At 34.1% G+C, this 20,862-nt stretch overlaps 1 protein-coding gene across 1 annotated transcript in view; it reads right to left on the bottom strand.

Moving 5' to 3' along the window:
• Positions 1-494: 494 nt before the first annotated feature.
• The window catches only part of LOC142977782 (putative cytochrome P450 49a1), a 33,981-nt gene continuing 13,613 nt past the window's right edge, over positions 495-20,862 (bottom strand). Inside the window, exons 3-11 of the mRNA XM_076121872.1 lie at positions 20,496-20,629; positions 12,155-12,246; positions 10,146-10,256; positions 8,244-8,396; positions 7,642-7,851; positions 4,457-4,604; positions 2,825-3,061; positions 1,768-1,930; positions 495-1,251 (exon numbers count right to left, since the gene is read on the bottom strand). Coding sequence (XP_075977987.1) covers positions 1,097-1,251; positions 1,768-1,930; positions 2,825-3,061; positions 4,457-4,604; positions 7,642-7,851; positions 8,244-8,396; positions 10,146-10,256; positions 12,155-12,246; positions 20,496-20,629 — 1,403 coding nt within the window. The 3' untranslated portion in view covers positions 495-1,096. The remainder of the gene's footprint in view (positions 1,252-1,767; positions 1,931-2,824; positions 3,062-4,456; positions 4,605-7,641; positions 7,852-8,243; positions 8,397-10,145; positions 10,257-12,154; positions 12,247-20,495; positions 20,630-20,862) is intronic.

Genomic DNA, 20,862 nt, shown 5'->3' with positions numbered 1-20,862 from the left:
AAAGTCAAAAATAACTTTTTTGTTTTGATTGACGATAACTCCGTGGCAAATCGTCGTACAGGCTTTTTGAATACGGCAAATTAAAGAGGATTAAATTTTCTAAAAGAACTTTAGAACGAAAGAATAAAAAAAAATGTTTGAAGCCCGTGGACCTTTTTTTAGGAGGGAAAAAATTTGGAAAAACTTTTTTTTGGTAGTTTTCGTAGGATTTCTCTAGACCTGGCGATGACAAAAAAATTTCATGGTCATATTTAAAAACTAGACACTTGGAGCTACAATTTGTTGTTTTTATTTTTTCTGTACGACCATTTTCCTCGGAGTTACAACTTGTTGAAAATCACCCAAAAATTTGGATTCTTTTTTTATATCCCTTAATTTTTGGGACTAGTGTATTTAAAAATGACATAGGCCTTCATACTACACATACACAATAGTTACAAGTTTGTTACTCATGCGAAATATATAAAAATAAGGTAAAATAAAAACAAAATGAATAAATTTATACACTGGTTATTTATTTCAATAATAATTGGAGTGTAATAGTCTTAATACAAAATATAACATAATTTATTCGAAATAGGCATAACAGTAACTTATTCTAAATACCTTTTTGTTTGTAGAAATCTTGCAATTTTTACAAATTCAACAATTTTTTTAAACTTTGCCATAATTGAGGGAGTTTTAGTTAATATGCCAATTTTTTTCTAGCCCTTAGAATAATCAAGTTAAAAATAATCCGTGGGCATGAAAAATATTTATAGTGAGAGACATAGTCGCATGAATCAGACATTTTGAAATATCGTCGTAAGTTCTATCACCACATAGGTAAGTCATTTTTGGCAGTTTTGACTACTTTTGACATTTGATGTCATTAGCTAGAGAATCGAACGACGAAATTGAAATTTGTCTTTCCTAAAAAGTTGCTAAAAATTACATACGTGGTGATAGAACTTAAACGATGATATGGCTAAATATTTAAAGCACTTTGGCAGACAAAGCTACATTTTCTTTTTACATTTTTCTCCTTTTCAACAGACATAATACACAAGATTTCTACAAACAGCAATTGGTCCTTATACTAAATATCACAATAAATTCAGGCGGCATTCTGCAGTACGAAGTAGTAAGGCGGGTGGAGCCTGTTGACTCCGGACGTGGCAACACTGGGGGAAGGCCCGTGCCACTCTAGGCGGTACTTGTCTAGTACCCGCGTCGTTAGAGCTGATAGCATCGTGCCTACTACTCCCGTACCTGATGAATGAAGAGTTAATTAGATTTTGAAGAATTGACGGTAATTTTTTCACATTTTATTTTATAAAGTTAAAGAAATAGTTAGGACTACAACGCAACTGACAGAAATTCATGAAACTAATATCATGCAACAACATTAAATATGCATGGCTATTTCAACCACTAGCCCTCGGTTTCTCAGTACATTTAGCGATAGTTTATCTATTCGATAGCGCTTTTTCATATGAGTTTTAAAGCTATTGAATAGATAAACTACCGCTAAATGTACCACAGAAACCGGGGGTAAGAATCATTTCGATGATCAACCTTCATTGTTTTAGTCATTATTTATGAAAGAAAGAATAAGAATTAACAAAAAAATTGCACGCAAACACCTCAAACGTAAATTCTCAACCTAGAAATGTAAGAATTGACTTATAGCGCAGCGTTGTGGTTGGATCCTGCATCATCAAAAGATGGCCTTTCAAACAGCTTTTGACATGGCAACTACATATAACAAATAATTATTGTATTTACCTGGACAAGTTTCACCGAAAGGCATGGAAGCGTAAGGATGTGCTCTGCTCGCCTTCAGCGGCTGCCAGCCCTCGCTGCACCAGCGCTCCGGCACGAAAGCCTCCGCGCGGCCCCACTGCTTCTCTGACTTGCTTGTTACACCATGGGCTAGAACTATGTCCACCTGTAGAATGGAGGAGCAGAATTAGGCTCTGGGTGTAAGATTTTACAGGAATTAATATGGTGAATTTGGTTGATGCGACTAGGCTGCCCTCCATTGTTCAAAAGAAAGTCAATTGTACGTGTAGAATTCGAGTTGTAGCCGAAAAGTATTTTTGTAGAAAATATAAGTAGTTTTGACGTCAAGTTAGCGGTATAGTATGAATATTGTTGGTCTGTGCCACAGTTCAAGAATTCTAATTCCTCTAAATAATATAACTCTATATTTCGTTTTGTTACAAGAGTTAAAAATAAAAACAAGACGGAAGCGACCTTCCTCCAAGTAATAATCATCTCAATTTTCGTTCCTCGCATCAAATTCAGCAAAGACAACAATTTTTTCCCAAACTCCATTAACTTAAAGGAAAAAGCTACAAGAAACAGGGCCTGTAATTTGAACAAAGATTGTGAAAAGTGAAGGCCGCTCTGTTTTCATACAATTACCGAGATTGCACCATTTTGCACGCAGCCCCAAGTACAACGACAAAGACATGCAATAATAATTCTATTTTATCTTAACATTTGTTTTGAAAGAATACTTAGTATCTTTTGCTGCTGTTTTGAAACAAACGGCTTTCTATCTTACAGTACATTTTGATGTAAGTTGTTGCTATCTAAAGTAAAGTTAGCTTCCTTGGTAAAACAGTCCCCGCATTTGTGGAATTTCACATTGTATCGTACAACAAAAATTTACCGAGAAAGGAGTGTGTTGGCGATACGAACTTGACTTGACAGCTCTATCTGACTTCTTAATTAAAAATCTGATGCGATCCAATAGGGTTCCTAGCCCCGATTACCTTGAATTCAATTCTGACGAGTCTTCCTTTATCTAAAACTGATATAACATATGGTGACTTACCCCAGCAGGTACTTCATATCCAGCAAGTAGTATCGCCTCCCGGCTCCGTCTGACCACTCCACCGGTAGCTGGATGTAGTCTCATGGCCTCCCTAGCGCAGGCGGCGACGTAGGGCAGTTCCGGCGAGTCTCCCTCGTTCCTGGACGCTATGGACCAGTGGACCTCGTCGTGAGCTCGCTGTTGGCGGGCCGCGTGGAGAGATAGCTGGTAGAACATGTGTAGGGCAGTTTGGGCCAGCTGGAAGAAAGATTTGGAGTTAAGAAGCTGTTTAAAGTCGTATGGTTCTGTTCAAGGAAGAGAAATGTTGATGTTGGTTGTCAAAGTATTGGTTTTCGTAAAGGATGAAAAGTCACCGATTATACTAAAAAGGAACCACTGAATAACGTAGTATATGCTGAAGTTGACTTTACCAGCGAGAACGGAAGATATCACTATACAATACATAGTTAAAGAGAGAATGCGTAGTTGGTAAAGACTAATCCCCACTTCTGGATTTAAAAATACGGATTTGGTCTGATGCACAGTATCAGACTATGATAAATTCATGTATGTAAATTCAGTTTTTTAGATTTCTAGTAGGAGGAGGTACTATGTTCGAATGATTGTTTTCTTTTAATTATTTTCATGTTAATTAACTATGCAGTTTAATTCAGTCGATACATTCACTTTATGTTTTTATGTCATTCTACAATATCAGTCGCAATACCATTATTTGATTAACAAAACATAACAAAGTGTGAAAATCCGATAGTTTAAGAAACGGTCGAGTTGTTTGAAATACTTAACGTCGTTTTAAGAGAGGCTCCGACTCGATTCATGAATTACTTACTCTTCGCTAAATCCTAATAGGATTTACTTAATATCGTTTTTCAATAACATAAAGGCCTAAGTAAATATTTTGTTCAGTCTCTTACGACCTTTTTCTGCTTGTTTATGATGAAGACACTTGATATCGTTGTTTATTTATATTGCTTGTTCTTTTTGACTTTCAAGTAGATAGTTTACAACAATATAAGTGTATTTAAATGGTTTGAATAATGTAAAAGATTTACGTAGCTTGTTTTGAAAATGCATTAACTAATTGTTTTGTTTCTATTGTTTTTAAAAATCCATAAATTTTCTATTATAATTAGTAGAAATAAAAACTAGATAAGATTTCTATGTCAGCAAGAATCGTAATTAATGAAAAACTAATGTGAGTAAAGACTTATAAGACTAACGATGACTTGCTGGTTCAATTCTAATGTTTTAGATTAATATAGATCATAAATGTCAATGTTTCATTGACAGAGGATCCTTATTATTTTCTCATCATTATTATGTAATCATAAACATTCTAATTTATTTCTAGCTATTGATTATGTAGTCGGGATAGAAGTAAGATTCCCTGACTTCATCCGCACGAAAAATCCCTATCTCATGAGTCCCTAGTGTTGAGATGGGTTATAAAATATTAATTGACCAAATTCATTGAAATTCGTTCAGCAGTTTTGGCGTCATTGAGTAACTAATCTAAGCATCTGAACTTTCGCATTTCTTCAGGTTGATTGACCCAGAGATACAATTCATACATTTTTTTAAAAAGACCTCTATAAATTATTAAATAAATAAATGATTAAGTTTAAGACTTACAGGGTCCACTCCAGCCAGAAGAATATCAGCAGCAAGAGGCAAGATCCGCCTCTCCAACGGCCTGAGTTTGTCCAACAGCACTTGTTCTGGTTTCAACTCGCCTGAATTCAGTTCGTTCAGCGCTTTCAGAAGAAAATGTTCCGTGAGACTGAAATAAGAGACTTCGTTTAGTTTTTGGGAACTTGGACAAGAGAGAAGACTTACGACCTAACTCCCTAATTCTGGCAGATCTTTGCCCTTAAGTGTGGCAGTATTGAGGAACATTTATTTTATTTATATTGTATTTTTCGTTTGACCTTGCAGTTTAAGTATGATATTGTATATTCAGTCTGCTAACTTGGAGATATTTTGACTGTTAGATGAAGAGCAAGAAATAATTCGCGTGAGAAACTAAATGTACACGATAAACTTAGTCCTGTAGAAAGCTGTTGGGCTTGAATAAAAATGAATAAATTTAACTCATTAATGTCACACTGCTGGGCAAGGGTCTCCTCCCGTAATTAGAGATGGGGTAGCCCTTGTGGCCACGCTGGCCACGTGCAGGTTCGAGACTTCTCATACATAGGAAAGCTTACTAAAATAAAATGTCGTTGAAACAAGCTATGTCATGGCGTAAAAGGTTGTTAGTCCTTGTTTTTTGACATACACAGGCGTCTTGGAACCACCCCTATATGTTTAGGTAGATCGATTACCATTGAGTCGTGTAGTAATTAGTCTATAGATGATTATCAACCGAGCACTGTGGTAGAAATGGATTAATTACACAGATGAATACCAGCTCTAACGGCCACCAATCATACGTCTATTCCTATTAGATGCAACGAACAATTGGAGAGCAATTTGGAACCATTTTCATTAATCGATACTGAGTATTAGACCTGTCTAGTGTCTAGTTCACGTTATTCAAGTTAGACGACAACAACTACAACTACAAACTGATGTTAAACTGGACTGTAAACAGGGCATTTCATCACATAAGAGAGAATGGGTCAAAATTTTCCCCGTTATTGTAACATTTTTTATTGCTACTCTGCTCCTATTAGTCGTAGCGTGATGTATATAGCCTATAGCTTTCCTCGTTAAATGGGCTATCTAACACTGAAAGAATTTTTAAATCGGACCAGTAGTTCCTGAGATTAGCGCGTTCAAACAAAGAAACAAACAAACTCTTCGGCTCTTATAATATTAGTATAGATTTTTTAAAAATGCCCAGGTTTTTAACTGAATTATGGAATCAAAAGTATAATAATGAAAAATATAACTTATAAACTCGGGCAGTTTCAAGAATATCATAGTAACTACTGCAATTTTTGGAATAATCGTCATTCGATACCAGTTATGCATAGATAAAGTTTGTTCCAGGCATGGGTTTTTGGTCACTGAATTCAACAAAAATCAGTTATAACAAGAGATTACTAAAATTATGGGTTTAATACTTAGCCCTCTAAATTCCATCGTCTGCACATTACATTTGTAATGCCATAATAATTACCCATTTCATTACAAAAGGTGTACTAATCGGCGACTTTTCAATTGTTTGACCGGTTTGACCATTAGAATTTGTTTGTTTCGATGATTTTCCAGTTTAAATCTAGCCCTAGTTCAGCTAGATCTACTAGCATAATGCGTACTAAACCTAATAATAAAAGTCTAATTAAGGTAATAGTCTGAAACGGTAGAGGTTAGTGTAATTTTTGTAAAGGTCTCGGCCACGGTACTTGGGCGGAAAGTACTTGAATGTTAATTTGTTTTTCAGTGGAATGAAAACATCTGGCCACTGTAAAGTCGGTTTTAATGGTACAATGCTTGAGTTTAGAATATTTTATTAGTAATTTGAAGCTTTATTTAGGTCAGGTTTTAGTTTTCTAGGATTTATTTAGAATGATAATAAGTATTAAATTAAGTAGAATTTTGGTCAAGACGATCTAAGTTTCTTAATAGCTATTTTCATAGAATTTCTTGAGTTAAAAGTATACCTATAAATAAATGAGTAGTTTTGATGTCTCGCAGTGTACATTTTCGTTATTAGACGTTGCAACGTATCTTATTTTTTTGTTATTAGATTTAGGGTCTAAGGATAAGTGCCGGGTAAGTTATCCTATAAATAAAGTGTCAGCTAATATGTGATAAAGACTGTCGAAATACCACCAGATAATCTAAAACCAATTCTAAATGACTACAATCTATCAAAATTATAATGAAAATTTAAGTGAATTTTGGCGAATGGTCACCCATCCAACACTAAACCCGTGCACAGAAACTTAACTTTGTCGATTTATTAAATCACTACTTAATCATACGTTTTTTTTCAACGGCATCTCACATAATATATCAGCTGTCGTATAATGATTTAGTAAACAGTATCAATATTATTCGTGTATATAAAATTGAGTAAATGTTTTGCTTGTATGCTAATCTTAAGGCCACGAGGCAACGTGACTTAGCGTATCATGAATTTAACTAGTGATATCAAGTACGTATCTCTTTTGTGGCAGATCAATAAGAAATATTGTGTTTGTTTCTTGTAAATAAATTGTAATTGTTGCGTCTGTTGCAAATATTTTGAATGTTGGATACTGTTTTTAAATGGAGTTATCAAATAAGTTGGTTGAAGATGCGTAATTATCCATTCGGAGGAAACAATGATGTAGTTTTTTAAATAATTGCCAGGTTTTTTATTAGCTATCCTTTTGTTTCGATCCTTTAATAAATTATTATTCAAAACGTTAATTGTTGCTTCTATCACGAAGTCATATTATTAGTCCCTTGACAGCTAAGGAGCCAACAGCTAAGGGGTACGGTTATAAAGTCCATAGTAGCGCAGAAAAGTTTACATGATTTTGTAAACTTAAACGTAAGTCTGTTGAAGAATTCAAAACTAAACAGAAATATGTACAGAAACCTGTATTCAAAATTAAAAAGATTATTTATAGACCGTTGCACACATGCGCAGTCATCATCAGTCTAGCCTTTCTTCCAAGTATGCTATGATGTAGCTGAATACTAGTGTACCATTACCAGAATAAATTAGAGAAAGAATATCAATATGCAGCGACTGCCTATCGGACCTCCATTACCCGGTTACCTGGGTTATAACACGATTACCCCTCGGTAATACTGGTTCACAGACTAGCAAACTATCCTTTAAAAATCCATATATTACTCTAACTATATAACGTACTCACCTAAAATGTCTATCAAAGGCCTTCAAAGCGCTGTTAAAAGTAGGGTTGTCAGTCTTAAGAGTAGCTTCACTCCTCACGAGGTAGCTACCGTCAGCGATGTCACGGCTCACTCGCACCAGACGTTCAGCTGGAGTCAGGTCCTCGAGGGAACGCTTGGATAACGAGCATAGGTCGTGGATTTCATCGTCTAGGGAGGTTTTTTCTGGTTTCCTGTTGAAGAATATTGTTAGAATTTAGTTGATTTTTCAATCTGGTTGCTTCTTTGCATCGGACTGTAGATCTGGTCCATTTGTGCTCTATTTGACCTGATTCTGCTGTATAGATTTTTTTATTTCCCAAATATCGGTAAAAATGGAAAATAAGTTGTTTAAGCTCGTTATATCACTTCAGAGCCGCTTGTGACACAACACATCTTAAAGAAATCACGAAATTTTGCTTCTTGGGGATACATTTTTTTTGAGACGAGTGGGAGATGCCATTTCCTTTACTTATTCTTTTCTACTAGCTATTTATCCTAGTTTCAAACTTCAGATAATTCTATTTGTATGTGGAACATTTTAAGACATAAGCATGTTTTAAAAATGAACGGTTCTGTTACTTACCGGCTATCAGGACAAGGTCTGTGCACGGCTCCATCCAGACACCCGAGCCTGATGCCGAAGATCATCATACCGACGGTCTCGATGGCCCAGCGGTAGATCTCCGTCTCCAGCTCATCGTTCAGAGCATTCTCTGCGTGGCGGAGATCACCCAGCCTACGACAAATTGTTATTATTATCTATACTAATATTATAAAGCTGAAGAGTTTGTTTGATTGTTAGAACGCGCTAATCTCAGGAACTACTGGTCCAATTTGAAAACTCTTTCAGTGTTTGATAGCCCTTTTATCGAGAAAGGCTATATCATCAGGCTACGACCAATGAGAGCAGAGTACCAGTAAAAAATGTTACAAAAACGGGGAAAAATTTTACCCATTCTCTCTTATGCGCAAGCGAAGTTGCGCGGGTTAGCTAGTTATATATAAGTCTCTAACACATCTCCGAGACTCTAATAGTCCCACTATTGGAGTTTCGGATCTTTGTGAGTGCGTGACGCCGAAGCCAGCAGGATTTTTACGACAAGTTTAATTAAAAAATGTATGTTATCACAATCCGGTGATTAGATCACTTCTTTGTTCTAAAGTGAATTCAACGAAATCTAGTTCTAATAAATACAAATATTATGACAAATACACAAACATACTAACTAAGCTAACAGAAGTAATATTTGAGGTTTATTTTGAATAAAAACAAAAAGATCACAAATAATCATCACGTTTACACATTCAATTCTACCACAAACCAAATTTATTGATTTTAATACGACTGAAATAATTTGACCGCAAAAATATTAGTGCCAGTAAATTCTGTTACCATATGGGTGTGATGTTTAAATAATGTGTGAACGATCGCGGTCGGTACGATTTCTTTATTGGCATTCAATGTGTGATAAAATATAGTTCAATTAGAAATAATATATTGTAGGTACCTATTGTTCTGATAGATAACCAGCCCAGATTTGCTCGAATTTAAATTATATGGGACTGAGTGATTTTCAGAAATTTAGACATTGATATTAAAAAGAAGTAGCCTTCGTTGGACCCTAAGTCTTATCTCCACACAAAAATTCATCGAGACTCAACACGAAACATTTAAGCGAAACAGACATTTGAGTTTATAAATTAGTATGAAGTAAGAAGGCGAAATCCTAAACCCGCAATTGGTCAGTGTGGCAGATTCAAGGCCTAACCCCTCTATCACTAATAGAGGAGTACACCCTTATCCAGTAGTGGGACAGGACTTAAACTAACCCCTCCCTCATTACGGGAGGAAACCTGTGCCCAGCAGTGGGACAATACTGAGTTATATATATTTTAATGAAGATGGAAATATTAAAAATTGGTTTGTATTAAAAATGGTTTTTCGAATTGTTTACATAAAACATGATATCTTAAAGATCCTTAACATTGAATTTCGTCTACATGTTTTGTATTTATGAATATTTATTCACAGTTCATTGCCGCTAAGGTGAGTTACTTTCATTATTATCAGTCATATTGTGACCTAGAATTGTTTTGTTTATATTTTGTCTGCGTTTTTGTATTAATAAATATGTTTTGTTTTTGTAGTGCAAATATTTTGTTCGCTCTGTTTCCTTATTATTGAATGTTCGGTTTATTTATAGTAGGTTAAGATAAGGTTGTTTATGACTAATTAGTCTAGTAGGTAATGACGGTATACCAATTGCGTATATTTAAAAATATCGATCCCGATACCTGGGGAACTCCGGGATCAAAAGTAGCCCATGCGTTATTCTGGGTCTTCAGTTACCTACATACCAAATTTCATCGTAATAGTCAGTAGTAATTGCGTGAAAGAGCAACAAACATCCATACATACATATACACAAACTTTCGCATTTATAATATTAGTAGGATTATAATTGATATAATATTATTATGTTACCTGCGTGTTGTGTCAGCAGCTATGTCATCGAAAGCTTTTTCATAGTTTTTCAATAGTGTCCCATCTTGTAGCAGAGCGCGAATTGCAGCCCAAATAGCTTTGGTTTCTTCGCTGTAAACAAATTGTACGTTAATTACATTGAAATCCGAAAGTTTTTACGTTTTTTGACATTAAAATAATGTAAGGAAAATATGAGAAAACTATTAAAAAACATTCTTAGAAAATGATTAAGTACCTCAAGATCTGCTCTAATTACATACATACACAATGTCACGCCCTTTTCCCACGGACTTTTACGGGTAGGCAGAGACCAATGAATTATTACAGACAAAAAGTAAGAACTTTCTTATTGAGACAATGGTTGAAGGGAAAATAAAAAAGTAAGTACGCAGTTTTTAATTCATACTACAAATACGGCCAAAGCCAGGTACGACAATTATTTTAAATGAATATTTAAACACCTTAAATAAATGGCATCGAATCGATAAAGGAATACAAAATACCTATCATATTATTATGTCCCTAAGAAACGAAATAAACAATCGTAAAATATCATTCCTATTGTCTGCGCGGTCATCGATCTAATGACTTTGCCAAAGAGCTATTATAATCTTTAAATTGGATACGTTTATGCATGAAGAACCAACCTCAGTGGTGGAGTTGTCTACAGACGGTACTATCGAGTATCGAGAGTTGTATAGATTTACCCTCTTATTCATAAAAATATATGAAGTTATTAAAGGCTTATAAAGAGTTTTGTTTCTTTCACTCCTTAGCGAAATGAAAAAGAGAAAACATATTATAGTAGTTTTTTAACCAACATAGGTTTATAGTGTGTTTATGAATAAGAGGGTTAAAGTATACAAAAACACTGTTCTTAAGACGCCCACTAGAGGCTGATGCTGATTAGATTTTTATACAACATTTCTCGATAGCTAACCAAGTTTCGATATTCGATAGTGGCAGATAAATTGCGCAACAGGTATTTTTTGGCTAAAATGGGTTAATAAGGCAAGTGACAGTTAGGTTCATCAGTCCGTAAATATAAATATTTTTTTGTTCAGGTAGAATGCGTTATTGGAACACTACCTTTATGTGAATGAAAAGAGTTTTTTTATTATATGAATGCATAATTTGAGCGCCATGTATATAAAAACTAGATTTCTTTTTTGTGGTTCCTGTTTCCATAAATGGGTCCAATTGCAAATTAATTGCAGTTAAAAAACTGGCCAACTGGTATCAACATTTAGCCGCAAATTTATTTCTACTGCGCAGTTGTATCACGTATTCTGTGCATGTTACAGAATTAATGTTTAAGAACGAACCGAGTAATCTTATTCATTTGTAATGGTTGTATGCATAAATAGGTATGCGAAGCAAATGTTGGTCGTAAACTGTTTAGAAGTTATTATATTGATTGTTTAGAGTTGAGCACGTTTTTAGGATAGCTAAAGAGAACTTGATTTTGATTGAATTAAGTTTAGTAGTAAAGAGGAATCGAAAAGCAAAAAAAGTTAGTAAAATAATAACTCGAATAACGTAAGTATTTACGAGACAAAATTGTAGAGGTAGTTTCTTTCCTTTTATTTCATCTTTTTTTAGGGATATCGATGTCCTCATTTAAAACTGTGCCAAAGTGACGAACATGTGAGTGCCGGTGATACTATAAGTAAGATTAACTTAATCAGTAATCTTTATTAAGCATTTAAATACGATACGGTATTAAACCATGATAATATAATTAACTAAGCCTTAACGGATTACGCAGTCAATAAATACTACCACACACTTTTCTCTCATTACGCTCTACAACACTCAAAAATCGTCGTAAATCGGATGGTACAAATGATATTCCAATTGATTATTTCGCGGCTTCGTTTTCATCGATCCGATAATTGTATCCAATTAATTAGAAACTTCCCTATCTATCGGAAGGAAACAACAATAATGTACAATGTAGTAAACATCAATTTCCTCTGTTAAGTAATACTGTATACGTGTAAACTCACCCGTGCGCCGGACATTGGCCCGCTCCCTTCCTGTGGTGACAGAGAGGAGACTTGGCGAAACGAGGCGCCTCTGTTGACTGGCTTTCGTATACCTAGAACAATAGTATAGGTTGGATTATACTAAATGTAAAGGCACACTACACACAATAGCGGATAGGGCAGCCGCATTGAGGTAGCTTGGTAGTTCGGGCCCTCGGTGCAAGAACTAAACTCGGGCTCTTTACACTTTAACTACAAGGCACAATAAAATAACAAGGAATAAAAGAGTCGCACGGCCATGCTATTTAGCAGTTCAAATAATCTTGAAGGTTTATTTTACGAAAGTGCATCATCAGCCTTTCTTCAAACTATGTTAATGGCTTTCAGTCTGATCAGATGCAGTTAAATACCAGTATAGATAAAACTTCTAGCATCACGAAAAATTTTCTGTTTTGTCAAAATGTAATTTATCACGCCCATGTGCATGTCAAACCCAGTCTCAGTCAGTCTCGTTTTGCATCAAAGGACTTGCAAACTGCAGTGATCGAGTTGATTGGCAGCTGACGTCACTTTGATACACCTATTCCGTTTGACTCCGGTCATTCTGGTCGATGCACTAAGTTTTAATGAGGGGAATGACTTCTTTATACTAACACATTGCATATGCGGATTGGTTTAGCAAGATTGTTTATTTTTATATACGTACGTGTATTACTTAGTGAATATTTAAACAATAAAATAAATGATGATTATGAACAAATCAATTAGTTGATATGTTTAAATGTGTACGAACTACTCGTTTGGTTGTACTCAGCTTTCACTTAGTTGAGCTTTCCCTAAAGTAAGTATAGTATCGGTTGCCTATCTGCAATGCGCTGATAGATTACGATACCTTATATGTACAGCATTAATGTATATTACATATTTATGTATAGTAATAGTTTTTGTTTTTTTTTACTATTTGATATTATTTATTTGTATTCATTATTATATAAACTATTTTAACAATAATTATTAAAACTAAACATTAAATTAACACATTAAATAATAATTTTATATGTACAAACGATATTATATACCTATCATTATTATTTATCTTTGTAACATTTAACATTTTATTTTGTACATGTACTTCTTAAATGTTTTTATCGAAAAATATTGGAAAACAGTGCCAGAGTAATATATATAGTTTTACTAATGATATATTATATTGAACAAAATAATTGTGTTCAAGAATACTAGCAACTATTAAGCAAAGTTGTGTAGACGCAAGTTGATTTCTCTTGAAGAGTACTTATTAAAATAACCTAGGCAAAATCCCTACATAGTCTTATATTACACATATTGCTAATAATATCCCGATAAAACAATTTAATTTAAATCCTATATTTATATCGTTGACATAACGATCACTCAGTCACACCGTGGCGTATCAATAACGATTATACGCTCGCGTGCTCTTGATAATAATAATTAAATCATTTAAGATAACCTAACAGCAAGTGACTTATGAACTGCATATGATATTATCTAATGATCTAGTTATGTGACTTGCATCTTACTATGTAAGATAATGTAATGCAACTGCCTGATATAACTGCCTCTGTGGTTTGAGTGGTAACGTATACGACTGCTGATCCCGTGGTCTCAATTTCGTTTCCCAGGTCGGGTAGAGTGTGTCTTTGCTAATAAAGGAATATTGTAATATTTCTTAATAATACCCTGGAGTTTTTTAACGCGGTATTAAAACTTATATGCCCGCAAACTATTACATGGGACTTAATTTTTAATGGCAAAATATGCGTGTATTTAAGCTGTGGATTTTGTGGTTAGTTAAATATATTTTTTGTTATAAACACCTGGTTGTTTCGGGTTATAGACTTAATTTATATGTAAGCTGTCAAATTATAATCAACCGTAATAAAAGTATTTTATGTACAAAATTATCTATGTTTATTGTCCAATTTTACGAGCGTATTATCACTTATTCATCGTCGAAATTCATCATAACACAATTATTACTATAAGTCAAAAACATCGAAGAGCTTATTTGGGTTTACGAAAACATGAGCATTATCAGCGTTCGCTGTTTTTATGCATTCAATAAATTGCATAAGCCTCTGGCTGGCTAAACTAGTCCTCCTAGTTTTTTGCAATAACGTATATAAGTAATCCTTGATAAAATTACAAGTACTTATGGCACATTTTTTGAACTCAAGGCCTAACCTCTCTATCATTTCAGGAAGAGACTCTTGCCCAGCCACGTCACCGTAGTGGGTAAAATGTACTTATTATGTAGTTTATTCGTTTAAAAATCGACGAAGTAACTCATTTTAAATCGAAATGAGGACCCAGGACTCGTTACACAACGGTGTGACAGTACCCCAGACGAGCACGCTACATTTGCGTGCGGTAATAAGTGTTGACTTATCATAATTTATGTGTCATTGTTCCCGAGCTTGTTTACCAAACAATGTGCCGACTCAGCCAAACAGATGGCTGATATCTCGTTTTGTATCCTTATTAGTGGGCGTTTGAGTTTGATACAACTTTTGACTTAGTCAGAGTAGTTCATGTGGATTTTCAATTATGCTTTTAAGCAGGGATATGATGTAAAAGCAGTGAAAGCTGAGAGGTTTAAGTTGCGCCTGCCATGTCAGTGGTCGAGGATTTTTACACAACAATGATTTTTCGGAGTTATGTGTGTATTAGAAATAATTAGGTATGACTTGCTCCAACTTAGACCAAAGATTATAGAATATCGAATAGCTATCGAAATATTTTGTATGAAAAACTGTTTCTTGTCTCGAGGGTGGATACAAAAGTACTGTACTCAAGTATTAAGTTTTTTCAAGTAATTCTTACCTGTCAAAATGTCAATACGAAAGCGATTCGATAGTATCGAGAGTAAAAAATCGCGCTACTACATATGTTGTAGCTAAATTCGAGTTTTGAGAGCAATTTAATGTATGGAATTAAAATTGATTAGGTAATCTTGACGTAGAGGGATTTCCAATCGAATTTATTTTGACAAAAAACGACTTTGTTGTTGTAATCCTTTGATTATTGTTGAAGATTGTAGATGTAATAATTCTTAATAGCCAGTAATTTACTAACGATTAGCTACGGACTCTACGGAGTGCATTATCATATATCTTCTTTTTTATAATCAATTTTAAATATGCAATAATATGGCATATATTAATAATTATTTGCCACTCTTCGCATAATGCTGGAAACTAATATATAGTTTTATTTGATAGTTTCATAAGAACATGAGTAAAAGTCAATGTGTGGACTGGATCAAGCAAACACATCAAATAATAAATACGATTGAATAAAGTTCAAGTTCGTGTGACTAGAATAAAGTGTCTAAGGTATTAAACGAGAGTTATAACTATGGTGTGCATTATTTAAAAGTATAAAATACATATTTAAATGCATAAATAAATTGTAGCCGGCGCTCCTGTATGGAAGTTTGTAAGGATCGTACCAAGTGGCGTTCTTTGATCTCTGCCTACCACTGTGGGTAAATGCGTGATATTATGTACATAATTATGTATGTATAATTATTGTCTGTCCCAAAAACCGTGAGAACAGTTACAAATAGTGTATATTCTTGATAATAACAATTATTTATTTACTTTTTACGATAAAATTATTGGAGTGTATCGACTTACCGTGTAATATTGACCTTTGCGTGCGTCACACAGATAGCAATGTTTATTGTTTTATATTTATAGCTTTTAGAAGAATACACGTTACGTTCTACTGATTGATTGCTACCGATAAACCGAGTTATGGTACATATAAATAATGGATTGAATTTTGGTGGTGGAAAAAGTAAGACGTAACTACTTCGTAAAAATCGGCTAAAGTTCTTTATCGTTATTTAAAAAATACATGTATGATAGATAGAGAGTAAGACAGCAAAGTCCTAGTCATAGGGTTCCCGTTTAAATCTTTTAGGTACGGAACCTTGTACATACACGCCATATGCATAAGTACTTAGAGGTATTTAATTTGAGCATCTCCATGCTTCGGAGGACAGTCTAAAAAGTCGACATCGGTTGTTGTCAATTATGTTAGATAACAGTCGTCAAGCTAAGTCAAAGACCTTCCGATGCCTTGAACCACTATGACTAACATTAGATTGACCACTAATTAAGAGACAGAAGAAGACTAAAATTCTATAAAATAGACAACTTTTGCTCCTTATCTAAATCCTTAAAAATGTGTCAGGCGTTTGGTAACTTTCAAAAGGTTATCGTATCTACTATCGGGTCTAATTCACAGTGTAATGCACTCCCCACAAGCGTGATGAACACGTGCTTATTATCGAGATATTTACAACAATATACATTAATTTTATCAGCTAAAGTACTCGCCAATGACAGCAAATAAATGCGGATAATAAGTAAGAAGGAAATTATTTTGTTTGATATACAATGTTTATCTGTAAGCGGCTACTGTGTCTTTGATAATATTAATAGTTCATGCAGTTTTGTTTGACAGATGCTATCTTTTTCATTATTATGTTTAAAGTTGATAAGAATGACTGGAGATTTTCGTGTTTATGCTTTTGATATCTAAGTATTAAGTGACCTAATAGCCTCTTTTGGATGGTTTGTTTTGATGCTCTTAATAATGGCGTTAGTATATGAGGAAAGGAATGTCGGTGTATTTGTGGAAGAGTATCATCGCGTCCTATGAGTCCGGTATATCGAAAAATCGATTAATTAATTATCGGATAAAGTTGTTAAACAAATTATTTTAATGATTAAACATATTATTATTCTTTATACATATTTTTAATGTATTCTGTTATTTCAATAATAAGCCCCACACATAGTACTAGTAGACGTTCATATTTTTCGCCTTACTTAAGTATGAGAACAACAATTTTTGAGATGGCATCCAAATCTATGTTTTAGTGTTCTAAAAATATCGGTAAATGTAAAAACATCAGATAAACACGCTAAGTACTAATTACTAATACGAGAAAGTGGATTACATTTTAACTTTCGCATAAATAACTTAGATATCTGTCACTTTATTGACATGAATGCCAGATACAATTTGAAAGTGTTGTTATACTGTTCGGTAAGTGACCTCAAAATATGTAAAAATTCGCGGTAATGTAACCGTGTAATGTTTACTTTCAATAGAAAGTTGGCGCTAGTTTTTGCGCGGATTATAATCATACATTCACGAAGAGTGAACACGCCGAGTGTTAGTTAGCTGAAGTAGACACATTTATCTAATAGTAGATATGAAATATTGTAGCGGCTAGGTATTTCTTAAAGAATTACACATTTTTGGCGTTTTGGGAAGCGTTTTGAGGTTTATATAAAACAGATATAAGTCATATTATTTTGACTATTGAAACGTGTGTTTAGACGACTTCTATGTTTATTTTCTTCTTCCGCTCTTGCAACTATTCCACTCACTCACCCCTTATTACGCAAAATTGTGTTTTATTAACTTTTGCACAATTAGTGGTCATACAAGGAAGACAGTTAAGGCAAGGGAATTTGCCGGCAATGTCAGCAAAACAATAAAGCAAAAGCGTAAAGCAAAAGACGCTATTAGAATGAGGCATTCATAGCCAGTTGTGCTCACCGGTCGGTAAACGATCTGTGGGTTAAGCAACCGTTGGCGCGGTCATTCTATAGATGGGTGACCGCATAGTGTGATTTGAACTGAGCGTCTCCGTGCGTCAATTAAGATAACAGTCGTTAAGCCATGTCAAAGGCCTTTCGGGCGGCTTGTACAACTTTGACACTAGGTTGACCACTAGCCGTACGATAGATATGTAGATAGACTATTAGTATTATAATTATAGTAGAATTATAGCATTGTACAATGCGTTGGCTCGACTAGGGTTCAAAGACACGAAATCGTTATTACGTAATACTTACGGTGACTAATTGTCGATGTTGTTCGGTCAGTCAATGCAATTCTATGCAACTGCGTTCAGTTACGAAATATTTCAAGAGTTTACAGAACTATGCTAACTTTTGTATTGTTCAATAATTTAGCGTGAATTCTGTGACACTGTTCTTTTGTGCGAAAATAAATGCAATAGTTGTTACTTTAGAATACTAACAAAAATAATGTTGCACTTTATTTTTTAATTTTAAATGACCTTATAATGAAATATTGTTTAAGCAAAAGAATCCCTATCATTTTTTTTCACATTACATAACCTCAAATTGATCTCAGGGAAAATGTTGTATCCTATTTCTTTCAAATACACAGATAAAAAAGTATCTAAAAGATTAAAAACTACTGTATTTTTTATTAATTAATACGGGAAAGTTATGTGCCATTTTGGAAACAAAACATTTTTACCGAGTTTTCCAGTTTTCACATCAATTGAAACGTAATGTTACGTTGAAATTACAATGAAAGGCTTTTTCCGAGCATAACAACACATATTATAACTTAGTCATTTTCATTTTTAACCAACATTATTACAACATACGTTAATTTATGAATGGCGGCCGATTTCATTTTAGAAAATGGTTTTAAGCTTTTTTGTGTTTCAGTAATTTGTATATTAAAATATGTTTCAGGTATTCAGATGCATCCGGTGAGACTAGAAGCCGTCTCTAACATAGTTGGAAGAAAGGCTATGCTGATTGATTCATTGGTTATTTAGTCCCAATTATTATTAGCTAAATAAACCTGTATCGTAATTATGTAATATTGCAGCCTGTTGCCTGCAGTATTACATTAAGACAAAACCCTTTTTTTAATAATAATAGTGTAATTCTTCTAGTACTTTCTAAGCCTCTATTTATCTTATATACCTGTTCTATAAATACGCCATACAACCAGTAGTAAACAGATCTATTTACCCGTTAAATACATATTGCGCAGTATATAAACAAATGTGACACATAGTGCACTAATTAAAATTGCAATAAGTATACCTACTGTAGGTAGAGACGGACAATGTTTCAGTATACAGCGTGTTGCTTTTATATCTATACTAATATTATAAAGCTGAAGAGTTTGTTTGTTTGTTTGTTTGTTTGTTTGTTTGAACGCGCTAATCTCGGGAACTACTGGTCCGATTTGAAAAATTCTTTCAGTGTTAGATAGCCCATTTATTGAGGAAGGCTATAGGCTATATATCATCACGCTACGACCAATAGGAGCAGAGTAACAGTGAAAAATGTTACAAAAACGGGGAAAATTATGATTATCTTAAATGACGCAAGCGAAGTTGCGCGGGTCAGCTAGTGAGTAATAAAATCAGATAATACTGAAAAAGTAGGAGATCCAAAGTTTTGAACAAACTACTTTGACGTCATTAGGTATAATATTTTTGAGAATAATAAGTTTTGTACTTTAATATGATGAAAAATGAAATGAAAATTATGGATAGACGCCTCAACGGAGCTATGTGTTGATGCAAAACTGCAGTTATAGTAAAAGTTATATAAATAGCTTTCGTATTAAATGAATAATACATAAACTAAACTTAACTAAATAATATTTAGTTTACATCATATTATGATGTTCCTTGGACAGTATAAGATAAGTAAGTATATCATAACGTAAGTATTTAATTTTGCTATAGTTTAGACTGAAAAACCTTACCCTCCCTCGTACGGGAGACCCATGACTAGCAGTGGGATATTCGTGGGTAAAAAAATAGTTATAACTACCATTGTATAAAAAAACAAGCAGCCTTTATAATGCAATGTTGTTTGCAAGTTCTCGAATCAATTTCAATATATTAAACTGTGCTATGTAAATGGTGTGTAAAATGCGTCGAGCTACAGAGGCCTGTTGTTCAATATTGACGGTGGAGGTACTCTGACTAAATTAGTTTGTTGTGGCACTGCGCCAATATTGACACTTGCAGGCCTTTCATTTATTAACTTTAGTGTATTTTGACCTTATGTAGTTCATTTTTGTAATGACTTTTGTTTGTGTATTCTAAAAGATGTGTACTGAATGTATTGATGTATCATGCTAACAAATATTGATATGAGTCTTTTGCTATGTTGATTGTTTAATGTTCATTACTTTATGAACCACAGTCTTGTGAAAAAAATGCACAAATCAGCCATTTTTCTTAACATTATGAGTGGGACTTGCCTGCACAGTGCACATGTTTTGCCTTCCCGAGAGGTAAGTCAAAATAAAACAGTTTCCGAAGGAAGCCTTTGCAAATAACGTTTTTGTAGCCAGCCTGTGTCGCAGAAGTTTGGTTTTAATAGTTTAGTTAAGTATTTAATTTTCGCTGTGGTTACCAGAGAACTATTCATAACATTAAGGAATTCAGTCGAAAACTAAAAAAATATCTGCTGTCAAATTCTTAAATGATGAAAAAAAAACCACGTACCTCTCTCATGATCTCAGGATCAAACACGTACAGCACAGGCCTCGTTCTGGAGGCCTTCGCCAAGCGCACCAGGTCGCCGTACTTGTCACGAAGACCTTCCAGTAGACCGAGGCCTACGGTGTGGTGGTAGCTCCCTGCAGACAATAGAACAGTGTTACTACGATTTAAAAAGCTCAAGGCAGAGTTATAGATAGGTGTAATCTATCCAATAGATAAGGTGACACCAAATGTCATACTTTTAAAAATTGATTTATGATCTGAAAATGTTACACTTGATAGATCTATCCGATACTTATTCAGAAGTGATGAATGAAAGCAGAATGCATATGAGTATTAGATAGTCGAATATTAAAATTTTCCCTCGATG

Source organism: Anticarsia gemmatalis, chromosome 13 (assembly GCF_050436995.1).
Source record: "Anticarsia gemmatalis isolate Benzon Research Colony breed Stoneville strain chromosome 13, ilAntGemm2 primary, whole genome shotgun sequence".
In the NCBI taxonomy this organism is placed as follows: domain Eukaryota; kingdom Metazoa; phylum Arthropoda; class Insecta; order Lepidoptera; family Erebidae; genus Anticarsia; species Anticarsia gemmatalis.
Note: the sequence above shows the minus strand (reverse complement) of the source record. Positions and strands in the feature narration are given on the sequence as shown.